The sequence below is a fragment of the Nicotiana tabacum genome, chromosome 19 (assembly GCF_000715075.1).
Source record: "Nicotiana tabacum cultivar K326 chromosome 19, ASM71507v2, whole genome shotgun sequence".
Taxonomy (NCBI): Eukaryota; Viridiplantae; Streptophyta; class Magnoliopsida; order Solanales; family Solanaceae; genus Nicotiana; species Nicotiana tabacum.
The window spans coordinates 119,928,906-119,941,392 of record NC_134098.1 but is presented as its reverse complement, the minus strand read 5'-3'; the positions used below and the strand labels follow the sequence as shown (position 1 = coordinate 119,941,392).

Genomic DNA, 12,487 nt, shown 5'->3' with positions numbered 1-12,487 from the left:
TAATAATAATAATAATAATAATAATAATAATAATAAGTAAATTTTTATAGTATTACTTTGCGTCGATGATGGCAAGGTTTTGTGGCTTTAAGTTTTTTGTGGCTTTTTAGCTTCGTGTGAGATTTGCAGCTTTAAAGGATTTGTTATATTGCCTAACCAAGAGAGAAAATCTAAGTTGAGGAATTTATTAGACATTGTAGTCCTAAATATTAGGCTAAGTATTAATTGAAGTTAATTTGAAAATCCAAAATATTAAGAAGTTAATTTAAATTGTAATTTAATCCATTGTGAAATCTATTTCTAAAGGGTAAAAAAGGCGAACGATATTTCGCTAAGGATTTCGTGCTTTTATATAGTATAGATTAATAAAACTAGGTTATGTATATGTACTAAGAACCAAGTTCTTAGAATTGGGCAACTGGTGTCCTTTGAACTGCAGTAACTTATTATGGTAAGAGAATTTGGGATTCTGGCTTGAGTTATTTTATCGTCGGGATCTATTAAAAATAACATTTCTATCTTCAAGGTAGGGGTAAGGTAATCCGCGATTGACTTAGATAAGAAATAATATCTTGTTGAGATTTCTTAGGATCTCAGGGGCAGTTGGCAGCCGGGCTATTTTGGAGGGATTTCACGCTGTTTAGGAGCCCTGCCATACTTAGGACTCCTAAATTATAAGTTGCCAATTTCACGGGCTAACTAACGAGGGTGTATATATTGTTTTCCTTTGTTATGCAAACTACTCATTCACCCATATAGTAAGCTAGAGCCATGGGCGAAGCTACGTGCAACCAAGGGTGATCAACTGACCACCATTCGTCGGAAAATTATACTCCGTATAAGATAAAATATTACTTGTTATTGATTAAAAATAGACTTTGAACACCCTTACATAGTCCACTGACAAAGGTTTGAACACCCTTGTTCAATTTTCTGGCTTCGCCACTGGCCAGAGCATTTAGTGAACAAGCAATTCAACCAAGTCTTGTTGAAGTACTTAATCCCTGTTCATTAGAGAGTGTGTGAAGAACGAGACTGAAGTATATTGAGTTATAATATTGATTCATGACAATCACAATTGTTTGAACCTGTAAGGCTTTCATAGTTTCGTTCTCGACGTTGTGGCGTGTAAAGTGAAGTTTACATCCCCCAAATCAAATAGTATCAATTAAATTAGTAAAGCCATATAGTTTCTTGATCCTTTTCAGTAAATCCGAGAATACATATGAAGATTGTGTATTGTGACTTGTGATGGCTGGGGATAACGTGCTGCTCTCATACCAGTAGAGGCGGAGTCAAGATTTCAGCGTTATAAATTTTGTATTTTAGAACGATATCAAGTGCCAAAAACTGAGTTCTAAATTTAATATTTGTATATGTTTAATAAATTTCTCAACATAAATATAATATTTGAACAAGACTATTGGGTTCGACCGAACTTTTAGCTCCTCCCTTATCTACGAGCCATCCGAACGAATTTTAAACTTTCTATGTTGAGAATATAGACAAAATATAACACTAGGAAATCTGATAAATAATTTATATAAAGAAAACAGGAGAGATAATAATAGAATTGACTACTTAAAAGTGTACCATGCAATACTTTTAAGAATATTAGTCATAATTATACAATATCTAGCTGGCATTTAAATACAGTATTTTTCAATACTACCATTTTTATTAGTAGTTTAATTTGGTGGGAATAAACTCTCTAATATAAATAATATTTACGGTAATAAAAACAAAATAATAAGGTATCACTGAAATATGATAATCAACAAAAATAAAAGAGTGACAACAACGTCAAAATATTTAAGTAGAAAACCGTAAAAAAAAATTACAAACTGATATCACGTAGAGTAGAGTGCTAATTCTCGTCCACACGTTGCATAGGTGGCCTCCAAGCAACAAATTCTCGCATGCCTGTTACTTTAGCAAATGGACCCCATCATAATTAATATTCCTCCTACGATAAATTTAACTTTGTTATCGTCGATACTGCGTGTAGTATTTGTAAGGCTGAAGTTTCGGTTGCCTTGGTGCAGTTTTCTTTTTTTCAAAAGTTTGGCCATGGCACTGATAATAAGATCAGCGCTTCATCTTCTGGTTATTTATTTGATCAGTTTCGTGGTTCAACAGAAAAGTGTTGCTCAAGAAGTACTAATGCTTCAAAAACCACGATTGATTAATTGCAAATTTGATAAAATATATCAGTTAGGTGACTCACTTGCAGATACAGGCAACTGCATCAGAGAGAGTATTTGTGGAGCTCATACTCTATGTGCAAGATTTCCTTATGGAATGAACTTTTTTCAGAATGCAACTGGACGTTGTTCTAATGGCATGCTCATGATTGATTTCATAGGTTTGATACTTTATTCTCTGTTACTCTTGACGTGTTTTTCAGATTTAACTACATATAAAAAGTTTTACACCATCATTGAATTTTAAGTTGTGATAGTAGATTATCTGTCATTTTTACTAGGTTACTTACTGCTCCTTATTAGTCCGTTTCAATTTCCAGTTCCAAAAAATTTACACATTTTTATATTTATAAATAATTTATGTTTAAACTTTTTTTTATTAGAAGTTTTTATAACCACGCAAATATCATGGTCTTACTAAGCTTTTGCCCCTTAAACTTTTAGTACCACATGTTTCAAATGTTTTTTTTTTTCGTAAACTTTGTGTCAATTAAGTCAAACTACATCATTTAAATTGAAAAGGGGTTATTAAATTATCATAGAAATATATTTATAATTATTTTTTAAATGATCTGATTATGTAAATATATTTTTTACATTATTAGTGCATAGAACTAGTTAACTAAACAATCTAGCTACTAGTTCATTCAAATCTTTTAAAAAAAGGATGCATTGCAATTTATCCTCAATAGGTGTGAGATTGATCTTGTGCTATGTTATAATATATGTTCTTTATAATAGCACTTTGCTATAAAAAAAAAATAAACATAAACGAGACTGTTACAAAGAGGTTTGTTTGTACTTACGGGTCTACATAATCACATTTTGACAACGTAAACCTGGTATCAAATTCATAGGATTAAGTAATAAGAAAATCATTTGAAGGGAATACTACGATAATTAATACAAAAGAAATGGTAAGGTAGGCAGTTGGTCAATGAAGGGATATTGATTGGCAACTCAGTAATAATTTACCAGTCTATTTAAGTGTTGACATGCAATCAATATCATAGGATGAAGTAATATATGCTTTCTTTTCTTTTTCAACACAGCGCTGGAGTCTGGTCTTCCTCTCCTAAGTCCCATCAAGGATCAAAATGCAAATTTCAGACATGGTGCAAATTTTGCAGTAGCAGGAGCTACTGCTTTACCAGCTGAAATTCTGGAAAATATGAATATGGTTAATCCATCAACAAATAGTTCATTAAGTGTGCAACTTGATTGGATGTCTTCTCATTTCGAAAACACCTGCTATACTGGTAATTAATTAATTAATTTGCTAAATACTTCCTAGTTCCTAGGAAATATGTAATTAATAATCTAATCTAAACGGAAGTTAAATTGATGAATATTTTTTGCTTGCTAGATTGCCCAGACAAATTGAACAAGTCTCTTTTCCTAGTTGGAGGAATAGGGGGAAATGAATTCAACTTTGCCTTATCGCAAGGTAAAACGTTGGAAGAGTCGCGAAGGATAGTGCCAGAAATTGTTGAGGCCGTCATTCATGGCGTTAGAGTGAGTTTTTGATTTTATACAGTATTTATTTTTTATTTTTTATACGCCCAGGCACAGCCAACTAGTGATTTATTTACTTAATTATATACCCAGCATCTCTTCTGTATTTTATCGAGGATTTGTCTAGGGTGTCACTTTATATACTTATTACCTAATGATCTGTTTACCTCTTTCAGAGGGTCATTAGTTTGGGGGCTACTCGAATTGTAGTTCCTGGCAATTTTCCAGGTGGTTGTTTTCCAATTATCCTAACCAAATTCATGACGGACAACTCAAGTGCTTACGATGAGCACCATTGCTTGAAAGATTTCAATAATTTAATAATCTTCTTCAATGATCATTTGCGACAAGCCATTCTAGACCTAAAGAAAGAGTACCCAAATATTACACTCATTTATGGTGACTACTACAATGCCTATCTCTGGCTTTTACAAAATGCCGTCAGTCTTGGTAAGTGATGCTAAAAATACGTACTCCTCATTTTTATGTGTTTATAAGAAATATATGCGCATTTACAAACTTTCTTTTCAGGATTTGATAAAAACGTTCTACAGAAAGCGTGTTGTGGAATAGGAGGAGATTATAATTATGACTTACATAATCAATGTGGAGCTATAGGAGTTCCAGTGTGCATTGACCCGAGTACTTACATCAGTTGGGATGGAGCTCATTTGACACAAGAAGCATACAGTTGGTTGACAAGATGGCTAATTGATACTAATATCTTGCCCCAATTGAACTGTCAAGCTTAAGTGTATGAATCAAAAAGCATATTCAAAATAAGCGCTCCTTCTTTCTACGCAACGCAGTGCCGATTCAAGACATTATTAAGACGATTGATTGATGGCATTATTGAAGTCATATTGAAATGGCAAGTGCATTAAATCAACATTGCTTTCCTGAATGCTATTCTTTTTTATTCTCTACTTCTCTCAATATGAACAAATCAAATAGCAAGTGCTTTCTCTTTTTTATGTTTTGGCTGTTTTTGTGTTTCATAATATTAAGGGGTTCATGTCCAAAGTTGACGTGACTAGAAATCAAAGTTCAGTGTTGTTTTATTTCTTTTTTTCTTCATATAACCTTTTTCCCTTGATCTATTTTACCTTACAATTCAATTACTAACTCAACCAGGAGCGATTATATATTTTGGGGCTAATTTCTTGAATGGTCATTTAATTTTTATTTTATTGCACTAATTAGTACAAATATCTAACAAAATTATGTGTGATTAGTATAGAGTGTTCTCGAGTTTCCACATGGTGGCGTGCAAAGTTGTGCCATGTGAAGTCAACCGTATAAACAAAGTTAAAAGGTCATATATAGTTTCTCTATTAAACCCGAGAATAGATGAAGAATATTGTATTTGTGATGCCGACGATATTTAAACTTTCAATGTTTAGATTATACAGATTATATATAGTAAATATCAATAGGAAATCTTTTCATTGTTCCAGAAAAAAAATCATAAATTATTTAATGGAGTAAGAAAAAAGGGATGGCTTTCTTGAACGTGTACTATACGTAATACTCTTTGGATGTGTTTGGTATAACGGAAAATATTTTTTGAAAAACAAGTAGTAATCTTATTCATTTTTCGGTGTTTGATACGCAAATTAAGGAAAATAACTTCTCAAGAATATTCATAAATAATTTAGATACAATAAACATGAAGCCATAAATTTTCGAACCAACAACCTTCCGAACCCACAAATTTCATAAACTTCCAACCGCTAAACATTCGAAACCGTAAAATTTCGAACCCGTAAACTTTATAATTTCTAAACACGTAAACTTCCAAACACATAAACTTCCAAACTCATAATTTTGGAACTTGTAAAATTTCGAACCTGTAAACCGAAAGATGAAAAAACTAAAACTGAAAATATATATATTTTTCCCTTCTTTGGTTAGTGGGTGGGTGGTGCAGAAAAACGAAAAAATAGAAATTTGAAATTACAAAAAAAAAGTAAAAAAAAAACTTTTTTTGCGGGGGTGTAGTGTGGGTGGTGACGAAAAAAAAAACTGAAATTTGAAAAAAAAAGAAGCCTTTTTGGAAAAAAAAAAAAAATTTATTTTTTCGGGGTGTAGGGTGCGTGGTGACGGAAAAAAATATAAAATTTGAAAGAAAAAGCTTTTTGAGAGAGAGGATGGGGTGGGTAGGTATGGGATGGGATTAGGTGGGTGGGTATGAAGGTGTGGGGTGGGTGAGCAAGGGTGCCGAAGATTGGAAAAATGTTTTAAGGTTAAATAATTAATAAGTCGTGATAATTCTAAAGCCCCCAAATATTCTTACCTTCAAATACCAAATCCTCAACAAACATGTATTAACGTATCTGAATCAAAATAATCAAAAATATTTTCCGGAAAATATTTTTCCTCATACCAAACACACCCTTTAACTGTCATTTAGATTCTCGTTATTATTATTATTATTATTATTATTATTATTATTATTATTATTATTATTATTATTGTACCTACTGCATTATTTATTTACTTAGTATTATTATTAAAATATTTTCATCTTCAGCTCTCTGCAGGGAAAAATTATACTAATAAACCTGTTAATGGAAATTGCATGTGTAGTAATACTAGATTAGGAGACCTACATTTTCTCTTTTGTGGAAAGGGATCTGTAACAACCACAATTTGTCTCACCGGTTGGCGAAAATGAATTCCCTTTCTCCATAACCTACTATTCATCTCTAAGATATAGTGAATCAACCCCTAGTCGCCGCTTTTATGAATAAGTGAGTCTCCCAACACCATAGTAGTATTTTACCTTCTATAACAAATTATTATACCCTATTTATTATAAACTAAAATTATTTTAAAATATTATTATCTATAGCTAATTTTTATATTTTATAGCAAAATAAATATTTATTGTATACACTACCATATAGGCAGAGGCGGAGCTAGGATTTGAAGTTATTGGGTTCGGTATTTTAACGTTTTTATGTTAGTGGTTTTAAAGTAAGAATTTGTAATATTCAATGAATTTTTTAAGACAAATATATGATTTGGACTAAAGCTACTGAGTTCGGCCGAATCCGATATCGAAGCTCTAGCTTCGCCCCCGCATATATGAGTGAAATATGCTATTCATATATTTTCTCTTTCTTTCTTTCAGTTAACATATGTTCTCTCTCAAATCACAACAAGAATTTTCTTTTATCTCTGTACACAATCTCTCTCTCACAATAAGATTGTAGGAACAAATTTTTCATAATTGATCCTCAACGTTTTTTTCTCCAAAAGTTCGTGGTAATTGGTAAATCTTTTAGCTGGTTCATGCCAAATTACTCTGTCATTCTCCTTTTACTCTTCACTTTTTTTTTCAATTTTCGCCATTATTAGATTTTGAGGAAGAAACTTCAAATTTCGTCTTCGGTGGCAGATTCAAAAACTCCGAAGAGGGTGATACGAGATATACCCACTAAAGCACTCAATTTTGATCGTCGCAAAATCGTCTGCGTCATCATCCACTATTGGCCCATCCTCTTAGGCAAACAAATCTGGTCATGGCTACGCCGGAGAAGATTTAAGGACCGAGTTTTTGTTCGTCTCCATTTTTAATTTTAATACAATGTGTACAATATTTGGCTTGGCCGGAAAAAGTCATCTCCGACGAACTTTCTTCTTTTCTTTGCTATTTTAGTCACATACAATTATATAAATATATTATATTATGTATAAATACACTCAAATACATTGTGTTTTTGTACAAATATATTATTTTTGCTTGTATTTATGTATCCCAAAGGTGTGTATTTTTTGAATACAGTCGAATATCATCGTATTTTGTGATTTTTGTTGTTGTTTGAATACAGTCAAATTAAATACGTGAATTGAACACAATGTATAATAGTGAATAATGATATTTATGAATTGAACACAATATATATAGTTGAATTGAATAGAATAGTATACACCATATTTCTTGATTACTTCATTGTATTTATAATATAGTCGCGCGAATACATGGAATATAACATAGTAGCGGCGAAATTTAGGTAGAATTGATTTTGTCGAGTTAAATTAGGAATGATACATGCTAATTGATTTTCTTTTTGTTATTAAACAATTCGATTTTTTAGCTGAATTCCGCTATTGTATTCATGAATACAGTAGCGGGAATACAGCGAATACAGTCGCACAACTGAACTTCCCTATTTTTTAGGCAAATTCTGCTACTGTATTCATGAATACAGTAGCACGAATATAACAAAAATACAGCCGCGTAACAACTAGATAATAGTTATAGGAAGTAATTATGTATATGGTAGCTATATGAAGTTAATAGCCACTAAACAATAGTAATTTTTGAAAATTCCCCTTTATAAAAACTGCACTACTTTACACAAAAAGCATACAGTTCGTTGGCAAGATAACTAATTGATGATATGTTACCACAATTCATGAACCCCTTAATTTTTTTTGGCAAAGTGCACATAATTAATAAGGAACTAATCTATTCAAACATTCCAAGAGAGTCGTTCGATTAATTGATAGATTTACCTTCAACATTTTTATAGATTTTACTTCTCAGGGCCAATAACAAATTGCTTCTGGAAAAGTGTTCATCGTTCATAACGAGTATGTAAACCTTCAAGTTCAGCCTATTTTTCAAGTTTCGAAATTTTAAGGGGTTCATGTCAAAAGTTCAGATGTGATTAGAAATCAAAGTTCCGTTAATTGTTTTTTGTTTCCCCGGGAGCAATTAATCTACAAAGGAAACCAATAGAATATGTACATTACCTTGGACTTGAACGCAACAAATTTAAAAGTATCATAAGCTTAGAGCCATGCCTTATAATGCAATAGTATTGGGGAGAAATTAAGCTACAAAAGAAATCATTAGAAAATATACACTAACTCTGAATTTGAAAGCAACAAATTAAGTCTCATTAGCTTCGCAACACATGACTTGTAATGCAATAGCGTGAGCATCTAATTTTTGACTATATTTAAATTTTTATTATTTTTTTATATTTAATATTTTCTAGGTTTAATTTTTATATTTTAACTTTTATGTTATTTTTATTAGTAGGATTTATAGAGAATATGTAATATTTTTAACAAAATCTATTATATAGAAGACGAAAGAATTTATTTTAATCACAAACCAAATATAATAAAATTACTTCCTACTTCCCTACATTATTTTCTTATCCCATCAGCTACCTACCACATTATTCACGTATCATATCTTACTCTCCTTTCAATATTCCCTTATCCCATCATTCATTTTCAACACTCTTTCTCTCTTCTTTTTTTTTTATTACTTATACACCCACAAACCCACTAAAAGGCAGCAAAACAAAAACCTTCATCCTCCTCCAAAACACCATTATTTTCATCCCAAAAATTCAGTAAAACCCAGCTGCGAAACAGTTCCAAAACGACCTCCAAGACAGTCCCAAAATCATCCCGAAAACCTCCCCAAAACCTCCATCGAATCAGCCCCAAAGTGCAGCAAAATAGCTGTTACAACCCAAAAACAGCAGCAAAAACAGTCCAAAATGCCGCTTCAATAGCACCAAAAATAAGCCACCTAAACTACCATAAAACCATGTGAAACCCCAGCTAAAATAGCCACAAAAATGCAACGAAAATCAGCTGAAAACAGACCAGAAATCAGCTCAAAAACAGCTTAAAAAATCAGTCCAAACACCATCCTTGAGCTTCGTCAAAGTTTAGGTCGAGTTCGGCGAGGTGAAAGTTTCTGTCCGGCGAGATTCCGGGCTTGCCGTGGTCATGCTGTTTTCGGTCTTCAAGGCCCGTAAAAATCGAGTATTGAGGTCCGTTTCTTACTTTTAGTCTCAAAATATTGTTGATGCTTGTGATAAATAAAATTTTGGTGTTAGCTTCTGTCATGTCTGCTAGGATGAATTATGCACACAATCTTGTTCCATTAATGATTTGATTCATATCTTTATGCTGAAGAATTCAATGTTAATATTGGTTTTAAGTTTGGAATTTTATCTGTTAATTGAATATATTTAATTTGGGTTGTGAGTTCAGTCACCCTAAGAGCATGGTGGAGAGTTCTTGGAGGGAAGGATGCCGAGGGTCTATTGGAAACAGCTTCTCTACCTCATGGTAGGGGTAAGGTATGCGTATACACTACCCTCCCCAAACCCCACTAGTGGAATTATACTGGGTTGTTGTTGTTGTTGTTGTTGTTATTGTTGGACTATCATAATCTAATTTGTTGATAATAACGTGGGCATTGGTTTGGTTGAGTTCAAATGGGCCGTATGTGGAATTATGCAGAAATGGCGTGGGATAACCACTTTTTAACATGATATTTAATTTTTATCCAATATTTTTAATGCTGAGCAAAAATAATCACTACTCTATTCAAATTAATACGAAAAGACATTGTTACCCTTTTTTCATGAGTGTTGTGTAAATATTAAGGATATGATGTCCTTAACATGAAGTTAAAGACGTCGTACCCTTAATGTTTACACTGCACATATAAAGTTAAGGACATGATGTCCTAAAGTTTAACAACGAAAAGTGCAAATACATGACACTTTGACCTTAATATTTACACAACATTCATGAAGTTAAGGACACCATGTCCTTAATATTTATACCAACACTCATAAAGTTAAGGACACTATGTCCTTAACATTTAAACTGCACATATGAAGTTAATGATATGAGGTCCTAAAGTTTAACAACAGAAGATGCAAATACAAGTTAAGGACATTATGTCCTTAACATGTGCACTGCACGCATGAAGTTAAGGATGCCATGTTCTTAACATTTACACTGCACATATGAAATTAAGGACATGTGTTTCTAATGTTTAACAACGAAATGTGCAATTACAAAACACTTTATCCTTAATATTTACACAACATTCATGAAGTTAAGGATATCATGCCCTTAATATTTACACAGCACCCATGTCTAGCATATGGGTATTTTCGTCCGGGATGGTAAAAATTTAATAAGCACTGGCTAAAGAGTAAATATGTTTTAAACAGTGGCTAAAGAGTAAAGATATTTCTAATTAATGGCTAATTATGTACTTTTCCCCGGAATTAGAGAAGCACATTTTGGAGAAAAAATATTTTGGGTAATATCAAAGAATGAGGCTAAAAGTGTACTGCTTTAGTTTCCATTTGTTGGAACCAAGTCATTAGGTTATAGAAGCATGAATTAAGAGGACTGTTAGCTAAGAACCCGTTTGGACATAAGAATATTTTGAACTTTTTTTTTGAATTTTTTTTTACTTTTTTTCGAAATCAGTGTTTGGCCATAAAATTTTTAATTTTCACTTGAAGATGAATTTTGAAATTTTTTGAAAATTTGAAAAACTCCAAAAAGTTATTTTTCAAAATTCACTCTGAACACTCACAAAACTTCAAAAACAACCCAAATTATATTTATGTCCAAACACAATTTTAATTTTCAAATACCATTTTCACTTTTTTTGAAATTTTGCTCTTCTTAGGTCCAAATGCCCACGAAGTTACTTGTTGGGCTAGAGATGCAAATTTGAAAGCAATTGAGCCTATTGTTAAGTTGATCTTAAAAGGCTAATTAAGCTATGATTAATTTTAAGTTATTTGGGTCAAAATAATTTCTATCACGCGCAATTTAATAAGAGCAAAAGGTGACCCATTTTTTTTTGGGAAAAAGGTCCAAAATTCTCACTCTACTATACTATATTGTTTACTTCTGTCACCCGTTATACTATTCGTCCAATCTAGCCCCTACCGTTAATGAACTTTTAAAAATTGCCCCAAACCCTAACGGATCTACACCGTGGCAGCTGACCACCTCTCAATATTTTCCCTGACAGCTACCATATCAGGTGCCAAGTCACGCGACCCCACCAAATTAAAACCCCACAGACCCTATTACATCACCCGTCTCCCATGCATTACCCGACCCGATTTGCTAAACTTTGGGATTTTTTCTTTTAAAAAATTTCAAAAGAATATCTCCATACATATCCTTAACGATTTGGTTTCTAAATTTATCACGCAACAACAATAGATTGAAATCAGTTCTTTAATTGATTTGCAGCTTCACGACTCAAACAACACCAAATCTCCAGCAAATAAATCCGATAAAAATTTCAGATTTAATGATTCAATACTCAAAAGAGCTTCAATGGTGTTTTTAGTTTTTGCTCTTCAAATTTAATAGCGATCTTCAATTTTAACCTCAACAAATATTGCCCCTTCAGATTTGAATCTGTCAACTATCACTTCTTCAAAATCGCAGAGTTAATTTCATACCCATCTCACATGTACTGGTGCTCCCAAAATCGTCCGATACACTCGGTTTCCTCACCAACTTTCCTTGAATCCCTAGTCCTTAAGATGGATTTTCCACAATAATAATTGGATGAGATTTGGAACAGCAACCAAAGCAACCTCTGTTCTGTACAAATTCAGGTTTATTTGCATATCCAAAGCTTTGAAGCTTGTTCTTTCATGGTGGGCTTCAATTTTTTTTCCTAATTTTTTTTTATCACCAATAACTTCTTTTGCTCAAATCAGATTTATGCCTCACATCTCCCTTAAAAAACACCGTCACAAATTTCTAATTCCAAAGCAAATGGGTTTTTAATTTTTTTTAAACAATTATACCCGAAAATTGTGAAGAACCGAGAGTAGTTATGCTTTCTGATCTCTCTTTCTTCTTTTTATGGCATTTTTCGAAAAACATGATTGAAAAAATGTGGAATCTCACAAACCTAATTTCTAACCATGAGATATTATTTTTCCATTTTA

At 32.4% G+C, this 12,487-nt stretch overlaps 1 protein-coding gene and 1 long non-coding RNA gene across 2 annotated transcripts; both read left to right on the top strand.

The window, feature by feature from the left end:
* Positions 1-1,987: 1,987 nt before the first annotated feature.
* On the top strand, positions 1,988-4,780 carry LOC107762940 (acetylajmalan esterase 2-like). The gene is made up of 5 exons (XM_016581336.2): positions 1,988-2,365; positions 3,257-3,463; positions 3,571-3,719; positions 3,896-4,169; positions 4,251-4,780. Exons 1-5 carry the CDS (start codon positions 2,071-2,073, stop codon positions 4,469-4,471), a joined length of 1,146 nt encoding a protein of 381 aa, XP_016436822.1. The 5' UTR covers positions 1,988-2,070; the 3' UTR covers positions 4,472-4,780.
* Positions 4,781-8,928: 4,148 nt separating this feature from the next.
* Positions 8,929-10,053, top strand: LOC142173287 (uncharacterized). The gene is made up of 2 exons (XR_012702927.1): positions 8,929-9,526; positions 9,750-10,053. It is a non-coding gene; the product is annotated as an uncharacterized LOC142173287 (long non-coding RNA).
* The last annotated feature ends 2,434 nt before the right edge of the window (positions 10,054-12,487 follow it).

Coding starts and splice junctions, on each gene's coding strand:
- LOC107762940 (XM_016581336.2), top strand. CDS start 2,071: ATGGCACTGATAATAAGATCAGCGCTTCATCTTCTGGTTATTTATTTG. Junction 2,366..3,256: donor GCTCATGATTGATTTCATAG/GTTTGATACTTT, acceptor TTTTCAACACAG/CGCTGGAGTCTGGTCTTCCT. Junction 3,464..3,570: donor CGAAAACACCTGCTATACTG/GTAATTAATTAA, acceptor TTTGCTTGCTAG/ATTGCCCAGACAAATTGAAC.